Source organism: Brachionichthys hirsutus, chromosome 2 (assembly GCF_040956055.1).
Source record: "Brachionichthys hirsutus isolate HB-005 chromosome 2, CSIRO-AGI_Bhir_v1, whole genome shotgun sequence".
Lineage (NCBI taxonomy): Eukaryota > Metazoa > Chordata > Actinopteri > Lophiiformes > Brachionichthyidae > Brachionichthys > Brachionichthys hirsutus.
In genome coordinates this window covers 6,570,515-6,595,717 of record NC_090898.1, presented here as the reverse complement: position 1 = coordinate 6,595,717, position 25,203 = coordinate 6,570,515, and the positions used below count along the sequence as shown (strand labels likewise).

Below are 25,203 nucleotides of genomic sequence, written 5' to 3'. Positions count from 1 at the left end.
TTTAACTGAGATTTGGTCTCAGAACTCCAACAAGTGATTATGAGTGAATGAATTTTATTTTGGGCCCTTTTTTTCTATTTTTGTTTACATGTTAAAATCACCACATGCCATATAAGCGTCTGTCCTTCCCAAGACCGCAAGTCGATGATCCAATTTGCAGGACTATTATGGAAGTGTTCCAGATTGCGTTTCTGTCCTTGAAACCAGTTTAATACTACCCATTTGAATCTTTTGTGTGTTGTATTACCAATCGTCTCAAACAGTACTTGTGAAGAATGTATTGAAAACAAAGGCTGCTGCAAGTGAACAATTTATTTCAACATTTGAAGTGAACAGAAAACAAACTATCCAGCATTCAATTTCAACAAAGGCACAGATCAGAACACAAGTTTAATGCCACTTAATATTCTTCGTCATCATGATCATCCTGACTATCGGCACCAACCTCTTCGTAATCCTTCTCCAGAGCCGCCATATCCTCCCTGGCCTCAGAGAACTCCCCCTCCTCCATACCCTCGCCCACATACCAGTGGACGAAGGCACGCTTGGCGTACATCAGGTCAAACTTGTGATCCAGGCGAGCCCAGGCCTCGGCAATAGCAGTGGTGTTGCTCAGCATGCACACGGCCCTCTGGACCTTGGCCAGGTCGCCGCCGGGGACTGCAGTGGGGGGCTGGTAGTTGATGCCCACCTTGAAACCGGTGGGGCACCAGTCCACAAACTGGATGGAGCGCTTGGTCTTAATGGCAGCAATGGCAGCGTTTACGTCTTTGGGCACCACATCCCCACGATACAGAAGGCAGCAAGCCATGTACTTGCCATGGCGAGGGTCACACTTCACCATCTGATTGGCCGGCTCGAAGCAGGCGTTGGTGATCTCTGCCACCGTTAACTGCTCGTGGTAAGCCTTCTCAGCAGAAATCACCGGGGCGTAGGTCGCCAGCGGGAAGTGGATACGGGGGTACGGCACCAGGTTGGTCTGAAACTCCGTCAGATCAACATTGAGGGCGCCATCGAAACGAAGCGAAGCGGTGATGGAGGACACGATCTGGCTGATCAACCTGTTCAGGTTGGTGTAGCTGGGACAGTCGATATCAAGGTTCCTACGGCAGATATCGTAGATGGCCTCATTATCAACCATGAACGCACAGTCAGAGTGCTCCAGGGTGGTGTGGGTGGTCAGGATGGAGTTGTAGGGCTCCACCACGGCGGTGGACACCTGGGGGGCCGGGTACACCGAGAACTCCAGCTTGGACTTCTTGCCGTAGTCGACAGACAGACGCTCCATCAGAAGAGAAGTAAAGCCAGAACCGGTGCCGCCTCCAAAGCTGTGGAAGATCAGGAAGCCCTGAAGACCGGTGCACTGGTCAGCCTGAGGACGGAGGGAGACCACAAACGGGACACGTCGCATCATTTCATATTCCGGAGCCAATCGAAGGTCGAAAATCAAGTTGACAAACCAGTTTGCGGAGCTTGTCCAGCACAATATCGATGTGCTCTTTCCCGATGGTGTAGTGCCCACGGGCGTAGTTATTGGCGGCGTCCTCCTTGCCAGTGATCAGCTGTTCAGGGTGGAACAGCTGGCGGTAGGTTCCCGTGCGCACCTCATCTAAAAAAGGAACCGCCACAAATGAAAGCGGATAAATAAACAGACCCTCACACAGGAAGGAACCACCACCTATCCTCAGGTGTCTAATGAGTTTACCAATGACGGTGGGCTCCAGGTCGACTAGAACAGCCCTGGGGACGTGCTTCCCAGACCCGGTCTCACTGAAGAAGGTGTTGAAGGAATCATCTCCTCCTCCGACGGTCTTGTCGCTGGGCATCTGTCCGTCAGGCTGAATCCCGTGTTCCAGACAGTACAGCTCCCAGCATGCATTACCGATCTGAACACCGGCCTGACCGACGTGCACTGAGATACACTCACGCTGGGGGAAGGGGGAAGAAAAGATGGTTTATCGTAATGTACTCTTAATATTGGGAAACTGGTAACGCAACAGAGAACCACAAGAAAATTAGTGACGAGCACCAACTGATCTCAGATCTGAGCAAAGCGAACCAAGTCAACTGACCACATTTTGCATCATCATTTTATTTACCCTCAAACCGAAAAAACACCCCCCCCCCCCCCCCCAGCTAGAGGAATCATAGGTTGGTCATGCAAACGTGACGTAATATCAGGGAAGAGACGCACGTGGTGCACAATGGGGAAGTAATTAAACGCAGCTGCTGCGAAAAGTTTCAAACAAAGGAAACACGCGTCAAGTTTGATTAATCAGTGTAAAAAATCAAAATGCAATAAAATAAAAGCGAACTCGTCATCTACGTCTGGCCTTTTGTTTAACAGGAACAGAGAAACCACGTCGAGCCGGATTTTGGGCTGCGGCCTGTCGACCGAGTGCTGACGCAGCTTGGCTAAACGCCCTCCATCTTCACGTTTCGGTAAACTCGCCACCTAAACTTAAACTATTGAAGCCTCTAATTTTAGTTGATAATTATTAAACATAAAAACTGTCTGCTACTCCATGACACGCTTCAGAAATACGAATGACTTTAATCCCCTACTTCCTCCTTCGACTTGCCCCGTCAGGGGTAAAGGTTGAGCAACGCAACAAGGCAAGATCAAACATTCATGGCCTTACTCACCATGACTGCAGAATAATTAGTTCGAAAAGTGACTCGTTCGCTCACGACGGCCCTGCAACGCGACCTGTCAGCAACGCTACTGCCTAAAGTTACTGGCGGGCGGCGGCGACGCCCTTAAAACTCTCTTCCCGGTATCCGATTGGTTACTGTGAGGTCACATGGGGAATTCTTATTGGTTAAAAATTAAAATCGGACAAGTCGTTGATTGGGCCTGTACCAACAGGATTCTGTCTGTCTCCGACGTTCCGGAAGTGAATAAAGTTTTTTTGTTTTTGTTGTACTTTATTAACAAAACTCACAGTTCTTCGATATGACACAAAACATTCATTTCTCTGAAGTGAATAACGTTTAACAGTCGTTTCGTTTGCGCCACACGCTCTTCAGAGAGCTCATCCGTGATATGTTTAGCCTGCCAAAGAGAAGAAAAACGGAATGGCCCGAGTCACTAAATGGCACCTTGGTTATTTGAATGAATGAAGGAATTTTATTCCGGTTCAGTTTTCAATGAGACAATTCATTCAACAAAGATGAATCGAAAGGGGGGAGACTGAAGCAAATGCTTATTTGGAATCGACCCCTTTTCTTACAATAATATATATATATATATATATATATTTAATTCTCTTCTCTTCCGGACTATGAAGTATATTTCCCATTTACAGTGTTAAATAAATGGGATAAAATCTCACTGTATATATTTGTAGTTGTGTGCTGTATACTGGTAAAGTATATTGTTTTGGTCATCCATCCATCAAGTACATATATATGAACTCTTTGCACTAGTAAGATATATGTAAAATAATGCATCAATAAAAAAAAATGTATGTAGACGTTGTGTTGTAAATATGATTTTGTATTTAATATTTTAGCTGTCTCACAAAAATCGCAGTGAAAAATCTCAAAAGATACCAGAGAAATCTGTTGAGGGATGTTGGCCGAATGAAGTTGTCCAAATATGATTATTTTTTCATTGCAACTTTTCACTGCCCAGCGAGCATTTTTGACGATATTTTATCATGTGGCAAAGCTATGACTGATTACTGCAATCACCGATCAGTTCTTTGCTTCATGAATGACAGAGAAAAACAACTGCGCCAGCTTCTAATACAATGTCCAGGCCAGACGAAGATGTAACAGACTAGAGTATTTGATTTGTTCCTAGAAGAAGACAAACTCCAATAAATACAAATAAGTATAAACCATGAGAAATCTTTCAGACAAAACTATCTTTCTGTGATGATAATAGCAAATTCCAAGCACATAGATAGAAATCTGAATATTCAGATGAATGAAAACCACATATTATTGAGAAACTACAACACATTTTGTCAAAAATGTCACTTGCAGAGTTCAAAGACAAGTGCACAAGCCATGACGTGGTTTTCTCATGAATGAGGTAATTAGCATGATGATTTACAAGTTAAATTTCATAACATAGAGGGATCTACTAAGTCTAATAAAGGCAGTGATGAACTGTGTAGAATTACTTCATGAGCTCCACAGAAATGGATCTATGTCCCTTGAGTGCAAAACATTTATTACTATGCATTACAAATACTTGCTTTCAACATTGACATATTGTACACCCCTGTAGTGGCATGTCCCTTCTCTATGGCTTGACATGAATATTACGAAGTGCAACCAGAATAAATACAGAATTGCATTATCTACATTAATGTCGTGTTCCCATAAATACACATGGTGGATCACAAGAAGCAGATAAAACACTAATGTAAAAAATTGTGCAATATGTGTGTGTAAAATTGCCACATTATGTGAATAGCTTTGATGTCTTGAAATTTCATTGAATGCCAGAAATGGTATAGTAGACATTAAGGTACATTCACCACATTTTCATTAAACATTTTCTCTCTGAGAATGATAACATAAAGAAAAGGATAGTAGTGATGATGAATACAAGTCAACCACAAAACTTTTCATAAATATAACTATGGTGTAGAAAATTTGGAAAAATATGAATTTACATTCGTAGCAAATGTTCCACTGTCTTCAAAGACAGAAATAGCTCAGCTCTATGCAAAATACTTTATCATAGACTACAAATCAAGCTGTTCAAACATGAAAAGCCCTTGTAACAAAAGGTAATACCATTGCACAAATAAATCTGTAACAAATTACATTACTGCTTCACACCACTTAGTGCTTAGTGTGCCTCCTTCATTTCAGCCAAAGATGCTTCAACAGAACCAAGTTTTAAAGAATGAGGCACTGAAGAGAAGACAAAAAAGCAATATCAAGTAAAGTAAAAAGCAATGTAAACAAATACATTCCAACATCAAAAACCTAACAATTAATATTTGTGGTTGTATTTGATGATGAACACACAACCTTGAATCCAACAGAACTGGGTTACTATGTAAAATGATGAAAACAAGATGCCATCATTTAAAACTGCCACTATAATGGTTTCAAAACGTATTCCCAAGCTGTTGTACTGACCTTTTAACCTGTCATATTTCAAGTGGCGAACCTCGCCCACACTGGTAAATGACTGAACTACCTTTAACTTTACTTTCCAAATCTCCTTTTGCTCCTTAAAACATATTGCTACCATAAAAGTCAGAATAATCATTTATTTACAACAACAAAAACTATAATGTTGATGAGTAAAACATTTTCTTTTTTAACCTTACATTTTGTACTGCTAATTTTCTGGAATTTGGGTTGTAATGATCAGTTTAACTTCACAGTATGTAAACGTATGCTGAAAGTTGCCCAGTGGTTCAGCAGATCCTTTTTTTTAATGTTAGCAGCACAATGAGAAAGTGTGCAGTGCAAGCCTTTATGTAAATTAAGGAGAGTTTCTCTAAATCTTCTAGGGACTGTGGGTCATAATGAGCAATCTGTCAAAACACACCCAACATTACATCTCTGCATATATGTTCTTTATTTTTGAGTCATTGCTCGTTAACTTTGTACCGTTTACTTTGTGAAGGCTGTACACCAGCGTGACTTTGACTGCTTACAGTACAGTATACAGTTACCGCTATTTAGTATTACACAGATTACACAAAAAGCAAGCGTACAGTAGGTTCAAGCTCCTGCAGCATCTTATGATATGTTATAGCTTTATATTTGTTACTTTGCAACAAAGTGCACATTTCTTGTTTTGCCATTCTGCTTATTACTAATCGGTGTCTTAGAGACAGACTGTGGCTCTTTAGCAACTCTTTTCATGACGGTTTTAGAGGTCTGAGACCCCGTCTCCGTTCTCTGCCGGTCCTTTTCTACTCTCTTGGAAGTGAGCGCCTCTTTCTTACTCGCAGCCACTGCACGCTTCTCTGCGCCAGCTGCTTTACTGCCACCAGACTCCTTAACATCTGTTTCAGAGTTAGCTCTCACGCGGCTTTTCTTCATCTGACCTCTGTTGTTTGGATTGGTTCCAGATTCCTGGCTTTGTTTACGGGCATTTCCTGCAGCCTGCATGTGCCTGAGATGACTCCTTCCACCTGAAGGACTAACCGGGGTCTGGGCTCCTCTGCCTCCTCCGCTGCCTTGTGCTCCTTGGCTCCTACCCTCTGGGGAGGTTGCTCGTGTCTCACTGCTGCTCCTCTTCCCTGGTCCAGGTCTGGCTCTGCGCTCAAGCAGAGGGCTAAGCCTCGAGTGGCTCTGGTAGGCATAGGCAGAACAGCTTCCGCTGCACAATGGGTAGCGAGTGTGACAGTGAGGGCAAACTGGGAAGCGGGAGTACTGCTGCTGAGTGGAGGCAGGTGATGGGGGGTTATTAACAGACGTGAGTGGGAAGCCGCGTTGACTGTGCCACATCCCTTTTGGAGAGTTGAGCCGGGATGATGGAGCAGTGTGAGGCCTTGGTGGGTGAGCGGTGGAGAATCCCTGTGGCTTTGAACGGCTGCCTGGCAGACGGCTGCTTTCTGCTTGTACCGTTTGGATCTGGAGCCACTCCAGTTGCAGCAGCCTCTCCAGGTACTTCTCTAAAGGCCCAACAGGCTTGGGCCGGGGAGCACCACGACCCTCTGTATGAAGAAACAACGCTAGCTGCCTCAGGCTCCAGCTATTGAAGGGGGGAGGCAGAAAGTCAGGATAACCGTAGCTGGGCTTTTCATTTTCATCTTCATCACCTACAATCCCACAGGGTCCTGGGAAGTCTGGGGGCAAATCATTACTGGTGAAGATCTCGGCCCGGAGATTAAGGTGTGGTGGGGTACAGGGAGTGCAGGGAGAGGGCAATACAGGCAGCCTCTCAGAGTCCGACAAATCACTAGCACTATCATCAATATCTTTCTGGTCGAAGTGCTGCTGTAGTGCAACTGAGGTGGGGGCTGGGGAATGTGTTGCAGGGAGTAGAGTCATGTGTCGCAGTCCCGATATCGGAGAGAGAGGCAGGGAGAGAGCTTGCCGATTTCTCCCCATGCCTCCTCGAATCTGGTGGAGCTCACTGCTGCCTTTTGGCACCCGTTGATTTTCACGTTTGTCCTCTTTCCTGCTCACAGGTGTGTGTTTGTGAAGTTGAGGTTTCAAATCTTCCTCTGGGCTGTAAACACAAATGACAGAAGGGAAAAAATGCATGTAAAAGCTCTCTGGGGATTGATGGATTTTCTATAACTGAAATAAAGTAGTACGGCGGTAAACCTCTCCGCGCAGACCTGGAGAGTTTGCTGGTATTTCGCGCAGTGCCAGATTTCACCCCGCCACACATTAACTGTGCACCCTGTGATCCAACAGTGAAAGATATGGTTTGATTATTGCATTTATTGTCTTTGCCTTCAGACCATCAAAACAAATGACAGGAATATATCAGTTTAACATTGTGACATTCACTCACGCTGTGCACTGCCGTCAGCGTGTCCTCCTGACCATTTTTGATTTGGCCCACTGTTTTCTTCATCTTGCTACTCTTCTTTGCGCTGCGGAAACGTTTGTCAGACTATATATGTTTTCGTATACATTAATAATGTATATATAGACGTACCTCGTTATTGGCCCGCTATTTTCAGCATTTTTTAACCGAATCTTGTCTTTGGAGATGACGCGTTTCGGGGCCGTGGATGCTGCGCGTTCCTGCATGATGGGTCCCATGTTGCAGTCCCGAGTCCCGCAGGGTGGAATGAAACACTAGCTAAAGAAGCCAGCCGACATCACGGACCTGATGCTCCATTCTGAGAATGAAGCCCGAAACACCCATTTCCTCAAAGACGCTGCAGCGCGTCATACGCAGATGGCGTCGGGAGTTTCTTTCGCCTCCCTGTCGACCAACAATTAAATTATTCTAAAGAGCTTCTGCCGATAGACGAGTCCGTTTTTCATCATGACATTATTTCCCTATAATAACCCCCCCCCCGCAGGGTTGGGCCAGGTTTGGTTTGTTTACCTGCTGCTGACTGGGTCCGGCGTTTGCGTCGAAGTGGGCGTTTGCGATGCATTGTGGGTATTGAAGTAACTACTCAAGTTGCTCTTTCAAATAATTCACTCAAATTATCCCCTAATGCATATAAATCCCTCACAGAAAGAAACTACAAATAAAGAACCTTCTAAACATTATATTTGAGAATGAACGTCATATTTAATTCAAACAAATAATCTATCGATCGGGAAAAAAGAAAACTCCATCTCCCAATATACACTGCGAGTCATATTCTGGTCGGTACGGCGCTTGAGCAGATTTCAATGGACGTCGTCCCTCAGTCGCGTCTGACTCACGGAGACGCGCAGCACCCAAAACATACAACACTAAATGGAGGAGCAGTCGGGAAGCGTTGAGCAGCAACTTGGTTTCGTTTGGTGAGTTACTCTCAACATCGCACTTAACGATTCCTCAGTAAGAGAACATGCAAATAGTTAGTGAGAGAAGGATAACGCGCGTGTATTCGTGCACGTATTCCCGAAAGATCAAACACATTATTCCTGTTGTAACTGCTTCTATTTTAATCACATTAACGCCATATATAACGCCGCTATAATTGTCGTCCTTGTTAAAGCTACAGTACATCACCGTGCATCCAGTTAGAGTTAGACAGAGTGCAATATGACTGCCTGATTTCTATCCATCCATCCAATTTCTAATGGACTTATTACAGTTTCTCTACAGGTGAATGCAAAACCAAATCAAACACAAGATGGATAGAGGATGGTTCATTGGACTTGAGAGGATTCCCCAAACCAAATCTGAAGACGATTTGTCCCGCTCTTCCTGCGGCGCCTCAAAGCATTGTGTGACGATCAATCTAACTGAAATGCTACAATCTGACAAACCTATTGCAATAAGGAAACCAATTCCAATCCGCCCCCCAAGCCCCAGAGTCTCCCTGCAAAGAGGAAAAGAGTTCCACCACAGTCTCCCCCTTGAACCCACCCCTAAGCCCATCATACGACAACGTTCACGCTCTTTGCCCTCCGCCACAGAGAAGAAGAAGCACAGCAGAAATGTGGGTGTTAGGTTTGTTGACTCTTTGGGGGTTGATCTAGAAGACATCAAGCTTTTCAAGTCTGGAGATGATCCATTTGTTCCTCATCATGTTACATTTAGACTGTTGATGGGTGCAGAGTTGGCGGATGGAAGGCATCTGGAGATATCTTTGCCATACCTTAAACCGGTTTTTGCCCAGCAACCTGGAGACCAACCGGAATTCCTGCATCGTCTTCATGAGCAAAAAGTCTGCCTGGAGAGAATCTTGTGTTTTGAACTGGGTGTCATTGGAATCACCCAAGTCCTTAATTTGGACTTCGAGAAGGATGTCACTGCTCGATATTCATTTACAGAGTGGAAGAGCTGCACAGAAATGAAGGCTTCTTGGGTGTCCACTTCCACTAAGACCTGGGAAGGAGGGGGAGGCCAATTTAGTTGTGATATATTTCGTTTTCACCTGCCTATTCCTCCATTCTTGCAGCCAGGAGCAACGTTGCAGTTTGCCATCAAGTATAAAGTCTGTGGTGTTGAATACTGGGACAACAATTATGGTGAGAATTATAAGTTAGTTTGTCATAACTACAAGCTCACTGTACCAAAAGAATGTGAGGATAGTATGGTACACTTCATATAGGACACTGAGTAATATAATCTACCGAGAGCACATTGTGATGGTTATCAGCAAGACATGCACATAATGTATTACTGCGTTGTAACATTGTTAGCTTTGTTTGAACAGTACAAACATGGGTGTTTCTTTGCACAAGGAAAACTGAACACAATATATGAAATGAATAAAAATGTGTGCACTAATGTGATTATTTCTTTCATCTTTTATGATTTGAAATAAACTTTTGAGTAAATGTTATAGAAAATTAGCACTTCTTTTGGGACAATTTTGGAAATCAATATTCAGCAAAACTGAAATTAATGCATGTTCAAGATGTTCAGAAAATTATTTTAGACAATTCAAAACATATTTAGCTGTGTTCATTCTTGTTAAAGGCTGTAGCGATTTTGGTGACACTAGAGTGTCTAAAAGTGAAATTATTGAATATCTGTGTCGTGTCTCTGCACTCGTCTCACAGCCGGCTGCACGTAGACACCAATGTTATTTCTGCAGTTTGAAAGACAGCTATTTGTGATAAAACTGATCTTTGATGAGCACATTGTCTACCTTACAACGATGGGAAAGATGCATCGTTTATCACCAATGAGTTATTGATGCCGGAAGTCCGAATCTGTGAATATCTTTCCAACTTCACCGAACTAAAGCTTCACAAAATGTTCAGTCATCATTGCTCATTTTGACGCAGCGGCTGCAGACTCTCTTTCTTCAATGTTATTCTCCTAATATTACGACTTGTATTGGGACAACTCTTGGTTATGGTTGGATGAAAGGGATAGAATCAAGGAGTACAAATAAATTCCAATGCACTTTCTTTTCAGAACACTGTGTATTTGTCACTTTTTGTTTGTCTATGTTGTATGTTAACTGTGGAGTAGAAAAATAATAATAATAAAAAAGTAATATTATGATTTTTTTTTTCTCGTAATATTATGACTTTATTCTTTTAATATTACGACTTTAATCATAATACGTATTGCGATTTTAATCTCGTAATGTAAAAAAATAAAATTGTTTTCTTCCTGTGACCCTGTGACCCCAACAGTGGGAGACATCTTTGTTGTCGCGAGACCCATAGACGGGTCACGCGCCAGGTCAGCGAATGACCGCGCTTTTGCAGTGAAACAACCTGTTGTGAGGCTAGTTAGAGATCAGGATATGGACATGACAGTCATCATTACGGTAAGTATATTAACAAAATGTTTTTTTAAAATAGCATTTTATTATCAACTATGTCAGCAACTTTAGTTCTCATCGCCGTAGTTTGGAAAAGTAAGGCGATGAGGGCGTGGATTTTAAGGTGGCTATCTTAGAATCTAAGCTAGCAAGCTAGGCTATCTTAGAATCTAAGCTAGCCACCATCTAAGCCTTTGATGATACACGTCAGTAAATCTGAATGGAGTAGGTAAAACTCAACTAGACTTTAAAAAAACGTAAAATTGACTCAAGTAGAGTGTCCACCTTCCACGTAAATGCCTTGCTTTGAGTTGGTGAGCCGCACGAAACAGTGATTGTTATCATAGAGATGGCGCAGCATGGTGACGCACATTTGTAACAATGTCCAGCTGTGAGTGGGTTTGCCACGTCACGAAATCAACTGGAGACAGTGTAACAAATAACATTTACGTTTTTCATTCGAAGGTAATGTTCAAGTAATGTTACGGCAAGACTGACAGGTTTGCGCAAATCTTCTTACAGGCATTTTGAAGACTTGATTCCAAGTGGAGGTGAAGTCTAAAAAAAAAAGTAACTAAGAATGTCTCCAGCGCAGGAGAAACAGGTTTGAAAGCAAAAAAAACCTTCAATCATTGCTGTCACTTTAACTTACAGCAACTATTAATTGTGTTGGTCCAATGTTAACATCAGCTTTCATGTGCAGTTGGAGAAGATCATCGACGAGGTGTTAAAAGGTGGGGATGTCAAAGCACTGGATGCGTTCTTGCAGTCTGACATCCATGATGGGAGCTCCATAAACTGTTCACAACAGTTTCTCACCAAATTGGATAAACTCGTCAGTTGGGTAAGATGTTGCCCATCACAATGTTGTTTCTTGCACTGTAGTTTAGTGAAACCATGTCTTTATTCTTCATGTAGAGTTTAGATGAAAAACATTTCAAATCAGCCAGTTTGGGTCTTGCTGTCCTCCACACGCATGGGCGGCGAGGAATAATGGCTAAAGGCCTGCATAAAATGATGAGTATACACATACATTACAGGCACAGCAAGTACATAGGTTTGATATAAATAACTACTGGGTCAGATTGTAATTGAACCAGGTTTTGTGCACTTGGTGCAGTGGTTTGGGAAATGCAGACAGCTGTGGATCCAGCGTGGCCCGCAGTGGGATGAGGCGTTGTTCAACCTCTCTGAGGACTTCTTCGATGCCTTAATGGTGAGCAAATGTTAAACAGCAAAATAGAGTTCGTATAATAAAGCTGGTCTCGTTATTCACATTAGTGTGCTCAATAGAGAATATTTTTCTCTTTCTGTTCCAGGTGGTTCATGACTCCTGTGAAGAGGGTACACATTTGATGTTTCTTATTTTGTATTTCACGATGCATATTCATATATTGAAGGCAACAAATGAAAATTAAAATAAATATGGCTTTATATTGAATAGCTAAATTATATTAAATTTGAAATATCTACAATAATCTAATTTAAAAATCACATTTATTCCACTAATAGAACAGTGTTAATTGCTTCATAATAATAATTGTATTATTACTTATTGTAAAATTCTTCCTCACTTATGCGCACAATAAGTCAGATGCTTTTAGCATTGTTTTGCTTAGCATTGTAAATTGCTAATTTATAAGCTAAAAGGTTTTATAGCAAGTGATTCGGTTCTTGTAAAGCTTAAATCTCACTTTTGTCTTTCATAAGAAATATCTTAGTCTGTGTCTACAACATTGCCCAGAACATGTTTTTTTGCAGGAACATACCAAATCACAGAGTTGTTCCTGTATCCCGTTGGCCAGTTGACAGTAGACCCAAGAATCTACATCTTAATCCAAAAAGAGGTTTGAAATAATCTGCTTTTTTGTGTTTTTACAGGGACTGTTAAATTCGTTGCATTTGGTGTCTGCTAATAAATTTACTTGCAAATAATTTTGTAACAGGCGATTCGTAAATTCAACTTGATCCTTGGCCAAATCCCAGGAGCGCTTGAGAAAAAGATGAATATCCTATCATCGCAAGAGGCCTCAGATATCATGTATGTGATGATATTTTCTTCGAAATGATTATTACTCTTTTTAGATTATTATTGTGGCCATTAACGTTTGTCTGTTTATCACATTTCTACAGGATCAAGATAGCTGTTCAAATACTGGACGGTGGTGGTAAGTTTATTCATGATTATTACAACCTCTTCACCGAGAACCAGATGAAGATGCAGAAAATGTGCAGTTAGGGTGGTTGTGTCAGATTTTGACTTTCAGATAGCCCTGCTGGAGGCATTATGCAGAATGGCCACCCCTAGCCGAAGGAAAGATTTGGCGGATCGATGGTTCGAGATGGAGCATGTGGCCAGTGCTTTTGTCAAGATCCGTGATTCTGAGTTTGAGACGGTAAAACACAGAATTTATTGAAGTGTGTTACCTTTTGTTTCATTTGGTTTTAAATTCAGTTGCACCAAAGTCATAAGCTGTGATGCCCTTTCAGCCGGAGCACATCTCCACCAAAATAAATGTAAATGTGTTTGATTTCAGGATTGTCGCAAGTTTCTGAATTTGGTAAATGGAATGCGGGGCGACGGGAGAAGGTACACAAATTTGGCACTCCTTTGAGGCATGTTCCTTGGAAGTAGATAGGTTGTTAGGGTGTCCTGTTACACCACTGATACCGTACTACACATCTGTATGAGAAAGAGAACTTTCAATCATTAAATTCTCTAAATGCATCCAGAACATTTAGACCCTTGATTGGACACATGCAGGGACACAATCAGGGCTGATGACACTACATATTTGAACTAACCATGTTCCCTGTGTTCTGTAGAGTGTATTCCTACCCCTGTTTGGAAGCATACCTGGACAAGTACGAGGTCAGTGTCTAGAATACCCGGTAATTGTTTTTGGAATTGCAATCCAGAAGTCATTGTCCTCTTAATAACTTCTATGCAAACTGTGCAAATGGAATGTAACATTACATTATGTTAGGTGATACGTATATAACATGTAATAAATAAATTAGAGGATTCTGGGTATATTGACAGCTGCTGATGCCAGCTGATGAGAAGCTGGAAGAATTTTGGATCGATTTCAACCTTGGCAGTCACAGCATTTCCTTTTACTTCTCCTTGGCTGATGGAGAACCAGAGGTGCCTCAAGATCATGATAAAAGTGAAAATCTTGAAGTGTAACATCTGCTTGATTAGCAGAAGGTGTAGAGTGTATCCTTTGGCACCTAACACGTGGTATTTTCTCCCTTTCATGAATGTTGTCCAGTGGGAAACGATCTGCATCACAGAGAACGAAGTCAAAAGCTACACGATAACAGGTAATCATAGTACAAAGGCTTCAGCACTTTAATTCACTCGCTCACATTTCATGCTGCAATGGGTGTTCCTTATTTCCAGAGGAAGGCAAGAGGTTCATCTTGCGGATCAACCTGTCGGAGGTGCTGGTCGTGGGTGGCGTGGAAGGGTCGAGTTTTACCATCCACTTCAGCTCCTCCCTGGACATCCTGCATGCGACTCGTAGTGTTTATGGACATGTCAAAAACAAAGTAGGCCATGAGTTATTCACCTCTTACTGACCAGTTTTTATTTGGTAGTTTTTAATCTTAAACCTCTGTTCCTTTCAGGGCTTTCTGGGAAAGACAAGCACATCTGTAGTGAAAACTACAGTTAAAATTACAATGGACGAGAACGGCTCACAGGTAAACGATGGTCTGCTAATGTTGTCACAATTTAAAATTGCTTAAGAACAGATACAAAAGATAACATATATATGTTCAACCATAGAAAAAGATTCGACATGTAAGTTCTGTTGAGCAAATAGGATATGGCAAACGACAAAAATGTCGAGGCTGGCATTTGGGATTCAAAATTAGGTTTACATTAATGTCAATCTGTTGTATCAGAAGTGCATCTAATAAAACACTTTGAGCACCAACTGGCATTACAGGTGGTGAAGCATGAGTGTGTTCGTTATAAACTATCAATTTCTGTGTGGTTTTGTTCCAGAGAGTCAGGTGTCCCATGGTGAAAAGGACAAAAGAACTTTGAATTGTTTTATGTTGTGAATTTGTGCCAGTGGGAGGGCTTAAACAATCCACCTCACAATCTGAGGCACCTTGAAACTGACCATCATGGCCAGTAGGGGGCGGCGAGCGCAAAGGAATCAAAGTCCTTCCACTGGCAACACCATTATTCTTATCTTGATTTAGATGGTTGTTAAAATTATATATCATGATATTGCTAAACATTGAAATAATCTCCATCTGACATTATTTGAGAAAGTGACAGTTCTCAAAAATTGGCCAAGCTTCACCGAAAAAAAATGTAATCAACTCATTGAAACAAACAAGAAGAAGATAGGTGGATGATGACATAGCCTCGTCCGACTTGTCGATTGAGGTAATTTGAGTATCAGATTTAATTTTGAACTTTTGATTCCTGATTTTCCATCCAGATGGTGTCCCCTGCCAGGATGAAGATATCTGAATCTTCCGTAGTCTTCAGAAACAGCACAGGAGGAAGTGTGACTGGTTCCAGTTCGTTGTGTAATCTGCATTCAAGTAGGTGACATCATAAATAAAAATGATTCTCATACCAGTGTTATTTTACTATCTCGAATAAACACAGGGATGCGATTATTATATGCAAACGTATCTTGCATTAGACGTGTATAACTAAACTGTTATGTCTTATGGCCTTTTATTACCTCACATCCTAGGTCTGTTTAATCTCAAGGAAGCATGTCATTTTAACATGCAAGAGTCTTGCCTTGTTGATGCTGTTCATCTTCAGTATTTTAGACAAACCATTTCAGGCAATGCGTGTCAATAAGAGTTTGATATTCTTCTTCGTTCTTTTATACACTCGAGCCAAGGGTAAAAGGAAGCCATCTCTGGAGATGGTTCGCTCATGTGATAGTGTAAAAGCAACTCCTAAGATCTGCAGCTATGGTAAAGTCACAGGTGGCACAAGGGAGCAGGTGAGATACAAACTGAATCAGGTGAAACTGTGAGATAGAATTCACGTGTGTTCTTTAGAATACAGCTTAAATGTCTTGGTGTCGTTCTCAGAGTGACGCACCTCAAGAGAAGACCGCTTCCAAACAGGCTGGTAACAAAAAGGTCGGCAAAAACAAAAAGGTATAGTTCTGAAATCTTTTCATTTGTATTGTGCACTGTTGCAGGCTTTTTGTAAACTCTTTTCTCTTTATAATACGACGGAAGTATGAAAACAAATTTATTGCGCACACATCTTCTGAGTTATTACATAAATCAGTTATCGGCATGAAATTTATGAACCACAGATCCGGTAAATTTGCCAGGCTATATATTACCCCCCCCGCCCCCCCGCCACAAAACAGGGCTTCCCTTCCAGCTGTCAGGAATCTGGTATACTGTAAACCTCCCTGACAATCTTGAATGTATTTTGCGATTTCAGTAGGAGGAAAGTTATTTTACACAAAGTATTCGTTTTGGTTTTTTTCAGAACATACCAGAAGACTTTGTTCCAGCTGGACAGAAAGACGAACAGTCCATGGGTATCATAAAGCAATAATTATTTACTTTTGTTGTTCCCAGAAATATTGCTGCATTGGGTTTCTTTTGAGAGCCTTCAACGTCCACTGATTCTTTACTTACAGAACCCAGTTATGTTCCTGACACCCAACTCACAAGTGGGAGGAATTCGTAAGCCACAAGAAAACCTCTGCACTGCTTGCAAATTGACTTCTATCAGAATGATCAACAGTCTGTTTTGATGTTGTGGGTTTTCGTGGTGTCAATCCAGACTCATTCCAAAAAGGTTTATTTAAATTGCAGATGTGCCAGTTGGAGCAAGCTCTCTGTTTCTGAAATGGTAACGTTGTCTACACAGAAAGTACATTCCTTGCCCAAATCTGGTGAGTGAAGTAGCTATAAAATATCATTGTTCTTTCTAAGATGACTTTAAATGTTAAAAAGACATCTCTCTTTCCTTTAGAATCTTCTTCACGACTTCCTGTTCCCGGCCCCATCAGCCCAAAGAAACTCCATAGAGAGGTCTTTCAACGTCTGAAGATGCTTGTCGGTGAGAGGAACCAAAGTCTCGCTCCTCGGGAACCAGTTGAACCCCAGAAAAAACTGTCCAACCTCAGAGCAAACTGTAAAGACAGAAGCTGTAATCCCCAAGAGCAAGAGGCCCAGACAGCCGGGCTGAGCAGTGGGAAGAGCAAAGGCCAGGCGCCACCAAAAGTAGATGCTTCTCTCATCAAAGCTCCAGCCGAGGCCTCCACAACCAGGGCTCTGGAGAGACGATCAGTTTCCGTTAAGGCTGAAACTAAAAAGGCTCCTTCAAAAAAAGAGAAGGTTAATGTCCAATTCCTGGTTATTAAAGTTGTACGCTTTATTGTTGTTCTCACCCCTTCCATCTCTTCTCAGAGCGGTGCAGAGCTTGTGGGTAACGTTGTGAAGTCAATCTCAAGTCGTTATGAGACTAAACCAAAAGATGTTGCCAAAGATGTGCCGAAGAGGTGAATACGGTGATGATTTCAGGGCTACTTTTCCTCGCGCCGTAGTGACACTACAAATACCACACCTAGCATAAAACTGCCACTTATTCACTGTTTATTGACTGTTGTTTTGTAGGCCCAACTTCAACATGACCTGGTTATCAACCACTACAGTAAGGGAATATTAATGTGTGACCTTCAGTAATTTTTCTCAGCTTGATTTACCAAAGATGATCTTTATCTCTTGTAGAGAGACGTACCTAGAGGGCAAATGAGATTCCACAACAAACTTGTGAAAGACTCCACGAAACGGAAGTAATATAATTTGAATACATTGTTCTGATATTTGGTTGCTTTTTGAATGGAGTAAAATTTTGGGTGTTTTAATGACTTTTTTTCTTTTGCACAGAGAAGATATTTTTACATTCAACCCTGTTTCACCATCAAATACTGAGAAAAATATCGCTGATGTGAGTTATTTCATTTTTGGGGGGTAAATCATATCTTGGTACTTGGTAAGCCAAAAGTGATTAAAGTGTGTTTTATTGCTCTTTAGGGAAAGGAAAACACTCTCCCTGACAACTCAGCCACTTTGAGCAGGTACCATTGAGAATGAACTAAAACAAATAGCGCAGTGTTTAAAGAATAGCATTTTGTTAAGAGTTTGTGTAACAGCTGTCTAATTCCTTGTTCCTTATATTTGACAGTGGCATCCATCATTCTTCAGCAGTTCACAGTTCAACCAAGAAAAAGCCGCCTGTGGCAAAAGTATACTTTTATTGTGTTTTATTGTATTATGGTAGTGTGCGTGTATACCTTTTGAATGTGCGCAGGAAAAGGGAAGATGGCTACACAAGTTCTGAATGCTTAAAAAAATGTAAATTACACAGAACAAATTGAAGTACACTGTGTGCTCTTTGCTGGGTTAAAACTCACTGACTTAAAACCCTTAGTCCTCAAAAAGGAATCCATCCCCACCAGAGGAGCTTAAACTCAAAATGAGTGACGTAGCTGTCATTTGGACACATCTCGACTTCAAAGAAGATGACGGGGAACATTAACCCAGATTTAACAGTTCATCATATCCACGGGTTTACGGGTCTTTGCAAGTTGGGTTTGAAAAAAGGTGAATCATTTCTTTATTGCTTTCCACTACTTGATGTGTTGCAGAAGAAGCGGCACGTAAAGAAGCATCTGTTTAGCGACACAGACACAGATTACGCCACGACGGAGGTCAGCTGGCTGAGGGAGTCGAGCAGGAAATCCAAACCCAAAATTGCTAAATACTCCAGACAAATACCCGACAAGCATGTAGTTCTGTCTGCCCCTGCTTCATGTAGGTCATTATGCTGCTCACAGTCTGGCATGAACGATGGCATGTTCGTAAAGTTAACATTAGTATTATTTTCATTAATAGAATATATAATTCTGTCATTGTAGCTGAATCCCCAGATTTAGCCCTCTCCTCTGGAAAACGTTCAAAAGGCAACATCCAGCCCAGGAAGGTGAGACAGCATTGCAATTCCTTTGTGAATCATGTACTATGATGTACTATACAACAATTTGTATTTGTTAAATCAGAACAAGCCTGTTGCGAAAATGAGAGTGAGGCAGCCAAAGAAGACGGTGCAGATGGCAGCAGCACCCACCCGGCCCCGCGTAGCAAGCGGGAGGCCCCAGAGAGCTGCAGCCACCTGTACCAAAAGCTACAAGGAACAAGACACCGATGGCAGCCACTCAGAGCCAGACACACCTTCTGTTGCAAAGGCAAAATATCCCCCTTTATCTTTTGCTGCTTAATAATTGTGTATCCACTAGTCCTTGCTAATGCGACAATGAAATCCTGTTTCTGATACCTCTCCGTGTTTAAGTTGCAGACATAGTTGACCATATCGTACAAGAATTCTGTATGTTTTTAGTACTGATAGAAATGAGTTTAAATTATACTCTCTTTGTCCACCGATAATAGTCCTCGTCCAGTAATTATGTGGAGAATGCGGACACGACACACGAGTCTGCTGAAGATACCAAGAGAAAGACTGGCACAAAGAGACTTTCAATAAGCTACAAAAAGATGGAAAACGGCAACCATAGTAGGAATTCAAAGGTGGTGTCAGAGCAGCCACTGCATTCCAAGGTAGGTCAGTGAGTTCATGTCCCTGTTAGGACACCTGTCCATATCACCACATGTCCATACCTCACTCAACCTCATTAGAAATGTGCCCCTTTGGGAATAGTTCTGGTCACGGTTCTAATAGTTCCTGCAATGTACCATTTCACTTTCATTTGGTGTGCCAACAGGAATATTTCAAGGGTCAACGTAGCAAAAATGAAGAGACTGCTTCAGAGGTAAAGAAGAGAACAAGCACCTCCTCGGAACGAAACAGAGATACCTACAGGAAAGGGAGCAGCATCGATCTGTCACACTTGAAAAGGCCGTCTGGTCTGAAGGTGGGAGCCCGGCCTTCTGTTCGGGTCAGTGCAGCTGAAACGAGCACATCTGATGACACAAGATGATCGATGTTTATGATCCCATTTGCGAGATTGTAATTTTGCAAAGAATAAAATGTGCAAAAGTGTAAGAATTCACACCAACATGGATAGTTGAAATGCACTCCTAGAACTACAGCACTGTTATGCCATTTATAAATTGCTGTTCTTTTTGGTTAAAGATTATTATTCCTAAATAAAGAACATTCCTACAGCCGTTTCAGCAAAAATAAAACTAATCTATTCCATTCATTGCACATTCAAAGTTTATCTAATGCAATTTGTAATGAAACTTGGAATGCTTGTTGATCATGATATAATAGAGACACTTTGTTTTTCAGCAGCAGAGGCCTGAGAATGTCATTGCAGAAACATCAAAGTTAAAAAAGAGAATTGTCTCTCCTGCCCGGGAACAGAAGAAGGAGTTGACATATTCCAGGGCTGCATGCCAGACCCCTTCTAGTCCATCTGCTCCTTTAATCGAAGTGATGCGATGTAAGACTGAAAAGCCCCCCCCCCCCCTCTGTCTGAGATCATCAGCTGAAGTCTGAAATATTTCATGGTTGATGAAATAGCTTGATCGTTCATTCTGCCACAGTGTTCTCTTACATGACTAAATAGCCCCTCTGATATCTGAGTCCTCATTGACAAACATATATTTTACTTGGGTTCTTCTCAAATAGAGTACCGGTAGATTCTGTCGTAAGGTTTTCATTTGAATGTGTCCAAATCTTTAGGACATAGGTTTGAACACCTGTGCTTGTTTTTGTGCTCACAGCCGCTGAGAGGTCAGACCCAACCTTCTCTCCCTTCACCCTGCGGGGATCCCCACTCCCCGCCTCCATTAACGCGTCCTGTCAGGACACCCCCTCGCCAATCCTGCTGCTTTCCAAGCCTTGCTATACAGTCAGCAGTAAAGGAAACATCAAGCCCTTTCGCTACAACAGTACCGAAAAGACGCTTAAGACTCAATTCCTGCAGTCTCCCCCCGCGGACCAGACTGCATCTGGACCCAATGCAGCAGAGGTAAAACAGAACCTCTCTGACATAAGTCTCATTGTCATGCAGTTTACAGAGTCCGTGTCAAAGGTTGGAAACACTTTCAGATACATATATGTAGCATTAGCTTAAAAGTGTTCTCTGGGTTTATTATGAGGGCAGAGAAAGTGAAGACATCATTCTCTCCGTCAGCTGTCATCTTTAGTGTTGGAGATGTTCTCTTAAGCTAGTTAGAAAACAGACTCGCAAACTTTTCAACCCTCCATTAGCTTTCCTTGATATAGTACATAATCTTATGTCATGGATATAATATTATTATATCGCATAAGATCATCTGAATGTTTGAGAACCGTAAAGAGATCATTTAATTTATTGCTGATAATTTTGTTATGAGCCATCATATTTCTTCTTGTCCATCATTTTCTCATAAATTTCTGTCCCTCCATTTTTTTTAACGTTTCCAGATGAATCCAGTCCACCACCTCCAAACCTCACCTCTCCCATCTCCCCAGTTGACATCCACACTCCTTGATCTGAAGAAGCCATCACTGTCTTCTCCTCATTCACCATTCCCCAAAGACACTGTCAACCGTGGCTCCCATTGTGGTTTTAATAAAGTGTCTCCACTATCCCAGATTTCTCTGAGCCTGTCGTCCACTCAGTCATCAGTGCGCATTAATGACAGTCCCACTGCTGCCCTTGAGCTCACAACAGAGGTAGGGCTTTATCACACTCTCTGCTTTATGATTCAATAAATATGGTTTTATTGAGAGATGAATGGGCTGATGGTGATTTAATGAATTATGATTTTTGAATGGCTCCAACCGCACTAACGCATTCTTGAAATTCTAGAAATCACCATCTTCGAAACAAGACCTAAACCTTGTACAGTTTCTTATCTCAGGTGAGAGGCGTGTTGTGTTGAACTGATTACTGAATACGTTTTGCGGTATTCGTTGTAGTTTATTCCTTTAAATTGGGCTTTTGTCTCTTGTTACAGGACCCAGTCGCAAGCGCCACATTTCATCTATAAATACTGAGGAAGCTGAGAAGGAAGAGATAAAGAAAAGCAAGATGAGAGGGCAGCGTTCCCCTCGAATTAAACCAAGGAAATTGTTTGAATCTTGTAAGATGTGTTACTTGGACTAAATCTCAAATAATCTGTCAGAATAACCTACGTTAAAAAATCTGTTTGTCTTGCGATCCTTAAAAGATTAATTAATCACCCGTCGCTTGAAATGAACCCAATGCAGAAACCTTTAAACGAGAGGGTGTGGCCTCTTCAGAAAATGCCACACATTTCTACAGAAATGTATGTATTGTGTGAAACCATGGGTTGATGTGTTTTTAAAGGAAATCTTTGTGTTTTGTAAAGAAGGTAGAGGATTTCAGGTACCGAGGGTCAACAGTGCAGAGTGATTGAGAATGTGGAAAGGAAGTTAAGAATCGTGTGCAGGCCGGCTGGAACAGGTGGAGGAAAGTATCAGGTGTGCTCTGTGATAGGAGAGTCAGCGAGGATGAAAGGAAAGGTCTACAAGACGGTGGTGAGGACAGCCATGATGCAGACAGGAGGCGGAGCTAGAAGTGGAGGAGAGGAAGATGCTGAGGTTCTCCTTGGGAGTGACCAGGTTGGATAGGATTAGAAATGAGACAGTAAGAGGGACAGTGAGGGTTAGACGTTTTGGAGACAAGGTCAAATAGACCAGACTTTGATGGTTTGGACATGTCCAGAGGAGAGACAGGGACTATATCGGTAGAAGGATGCTGAGGATGGAACTGCCAGGGAACAGGGCTAGAGGTCGACCCAGGAGAAGATACATGGATGTAGTGAGGGAGGACATGAGAGTGGCTGGTGTTGAGGAGGATGATGCAAAGGACAGGGTGAAGTGGAGAACACTCACGGGAGAAGCCGAAAGTCCAATAATAGTAGTAGTTTGTGCTTTATTTCATCAATGCCTTTACTGTTTGCCATTCAACCACAATAACACACTCAAGTTATTTTTTACAGTGTAACAGATCAGTGTATTTTTCTGCCCTCAGTTGCCGAGGCGCCTCCAAATGAGATCAGCCAGTTGATGTCTTCATCCCACACGATGAGTTCCGGGCACTGGGAGGCTGAAGAGGGATACGGAGACGTGGACATGGATGAGGACCTTGCGTTGCCAAAAGTCAAAGTAAACCGAAGTAATCTCTGCCAGAAATTCAGCCCAGAGCTCAGGGAGAAGTTTGAGGTGAGGCCCACAACACATATTTAAATAGTCAGTAGGGCATTAAGGTACTGATGCACAACGTTTCCAAGGCCTCCTCCTGTCTGAAGCAGTTTGACAGACACGCAACACCACTGAAAATAATATGGGTGTTAGCAAATGCAGAATAATGCAAGATTATTTTGTATTCTCACAATTTCTGTTGAGTGACGCAGATGCTGTAATAAGTTATCCTCTGTTAAATGTGTTTTCTTTCAGAGCCGTTATAAGATGATTTACGATAAGCAGTCTCTGAAGACCATCCAGCATCACGTCTCCTCCCTAAATATGCAAGTGGCCTCAGACAGGTCAGTTAGCATCTAGCTAGTACGGTATTGTTACAGAGCAGAGCTAATGTTTCCCATCGCTGGTGATGAACCGGCAAATAGGCATCAAGATACATCCTCATCCCCTGCACAGAGTCACATTCAGCTGCAACATTTTCCTACGCTCTCTCTCTCCTCTGTTCAGGACCCAGAGGCAGCAAAAACTCCAGGAGTTTCTCCTGGAGGAGATCAGCAAACTGGAGCAGAATGACACTGTGCTAAACAGCATGGACAAGGACCTGGCTGTATGTCTCTGTTGCTTGTATCAGTTTCGTGGAATGTGTCCTAAATAACAAAATATTCCATTACACAAAATTGTGTTATGTGGGACTGTCACGAAACCTGATTTGCTGATTGTTGACCAGCATTTGATCGGTGTTTTTTCTTTGTCCTCTCGCAGTTGTTCTGGAAAACGCAGGCCGCGGCATTCTGTTCTTTCAAGGAGCAGGACGGCAGGAGGTGACGTTTACACACGTTTGTTAGTGTGAGCGTTGAAGGAGCCACATTTGTTGTTTGGTGCCGCGTTTCGTCCACCCTGTGATTAATGCCGTTACCACATGGCCAGTGATGAACTTTCAAATTGGAGATACTTCGTGAAGATCGCATTGAGTAAATCAAATGACACCACGAGTAAATCCACAGCATTTAGCCGTTCTTACTTACTGTGCAATCAACCAGAAAGCCTTTATCACGTGGGGTGCACCTTTTAAAAATAATTGCTTGTCTTGCTTTCTCTTGTTCCTTTATTGTCTGCGTCCTTCTGCCTTGTTGCTCGACGGTTTCATGTTTTCTCCCTGCAGAAATGAGAGCATGAGAAACGCCTTCCAGAATAATGTGCGTCAGAGTTTGGAGCATGAGAAGAAGGCGTTCACATCCCAGGTCTGATCCCCGCACTTCACAACTGACATCTATTATGTGCTTCAAGTTGTTGTCCAAGTGTTGGGCTTCTAATTGTCAGCATGTCCGGTCGTTTTCGCTCAGTGGCCTTCACAACATATTTCCTTCTCATTACCTCTCATGTGAAATCATTCTCTCCTGCCCGTGTCATGGATTCTATTTTACCATTAAAAAAAAAAACCTGCTGCTCTTCCTGCTGTTTCCAGATGTGTCTGATAAAAAAAGACATGAAGTCTGTCCAGGACCGACTGGTCAGTCAGATGGTGAGAAGACAATATATTTTATTTATGGAGAAGAGAGAAACTGTAGGATGCAGATGTTTTCTTTTCTAAATGCCTCTTTGTGTTTATGTAACTTTTGTAGCAAGAGGAGCAGATCCAGAGTGTGAAGAGAGGCCTGCATGCTTTGTTTTTTCCCTGATGGGGTCCAGTTTTCATTTCATCAGTCTTGCCAGAGATGTCTACAGTATAAACAAGGTTGTGTATTTGAGCAGAGACTCAGTGTTTGCGTACTTCAGCTGTTCGGATGTTGAATTTTCCAGGTTCTACTTTTATTGAATTGGATTTGTTGTTGGTTTTATATTTATATGCATTACACAGACTGTTATCTGCTGAATTTTATTAATTCAACTATTTTTAAGTGTTTTTTAAGAGCAGGCACAGATGTTCTTCTATGTCTTTAACTTTCTCTGCTCTGTAATATTTTAACACTAATTTATTTATTTAAGATTGAACTTGATGATTTGTTTAAGTATTGTTGTTAGGAACTAAAACACTAAGACTTGAATAAGTTAAATACACCAATCAATTGTTTGTAAGTCCCTCTACAATCTGTTTCTCGTTCGAAAATAAAATGGTTTGAAAAATGAGAAGAGTGGGTTCATAGAAAAGACCTTGTATTTTGAAGACAAGTGGTG

At 42.0% G+C, this 25,203-nt stretch overlaps 3 protein-coding genes across 4 annotated transcripts; 2 read left to right on the top strand and 1 right to left on the bottom strand.

Annotated features, from left to right (window-relative positions):
- Positions 1-297: 297 nt before the first annotated feature.
- LOC137904160 (tubulin alpha-1C chain-like) lies at positions 298-2,729 on the bottom strand. Its single transcript, XM_068748319.1, has 4 exons — positions 2,647-2,729; positions 1,706-1,928; positions 1,461-1,609; positions 298-1,372 (listed from the first exon to the last, which is right to left on the bottom strand). The coding sequence occupies exons 1-4, from the start codon at positions 2,647-2,649 to the stop codon at positions 401-403; spliced, it is 1,347 nt and encodes a 448-aa protein (XP_068604420.1). The 5' UTR covers positions 2,650-2,729; the 3' UTR covers positions 298-400.
- A 5,543-nt stretch (positions 2,730-8,272) lies between these two features.
- On the top strand, positions 8,273-10,484 carry ppp1r3da (protein phosphatase 1, regulatory subunit 3Da). 2 transcript variants are annotated; one of them, XM_068749603.1, is made up of 2 exons: positions 8,273-8,406; positions 8,703-10,484. In XM_068749603.1, exon 2 carries the CDS (start codon positions 8,718-8,720, stop codon positions 9,663-9,665), a length of 948 nt encoding a protein of 315 aa, XP_068605704.1. In that variant the 5' UTR covers positions 8,273-8,406; positions 8,703-8,717; the 3' UTR covers positions 9,666-10,484. The 2 variants fall into 2 exon arrangements, with proteins under 2 accessions (XP_068605704.1, XP_068605712.1); XM_068749611.1 differs by having other exon boundaries at positions 8,315-8,406; positions 8,714-10,484.
- A 931-nt stretch (positions 10,485-11,415) lies between these two features.
- sycp2 (synaptonemal complex protein 2) lies at positions 11,416-25,082 on the top strand. The gene is made up of 40 exons (XM_068752042.1): positions 11,416-11,439; positions 11,539-11,679; positions 11,754-11,852; positions 11,947-12,051; positions 12,155-12,179; positions 12,597-12,682; positions 12,782-12,876; positions 12,969-13,003; positions 13,089-13,231; positions 13,373-13,425; positions 13,662-13,707; positions 13,879-13,983; positions 14,111-14,162; positions 14,242-14,390; positions 14,469-14,543; positions 15,299-15,404; positions 15,714-15,823; positions 15,915-15,983; positions 16,330-16,381; positions 16,822-17,186; positions 17,259-17,350; positions 17,739-17,799; positions 17,886-17,929; positions 18,037-18,097; positions 18,500-18,665; positions 18,770-18,834; positions 18,911-19,096; positions 19,299-19,466; positions 20,161-20,314; positions 20,598-20,878; positions 21,283-21,534; positions 21,671-21,687; positions 21,808-21,944; positions 22,859-23,049; positions 23,284-23,372; positions 23,536-23,635; positions 23,791-23,849; positions 24,191-24,269; positions 24,494-24,550; positions 24,651-25,082. The coding sequence occupies exons 1-40, from the start codon at positions 11,416-11,418 to the stop codon at positions 24,705-24,707; spliced, it is 4,251 nt and encodes a 1,416-aa protein (XP_068608143.1). The 3' UTR covers positions 24,708-25,082.
- The last annotated feature ends 121 nt before the right edge of the window (positions 25,083-25,203 follow it).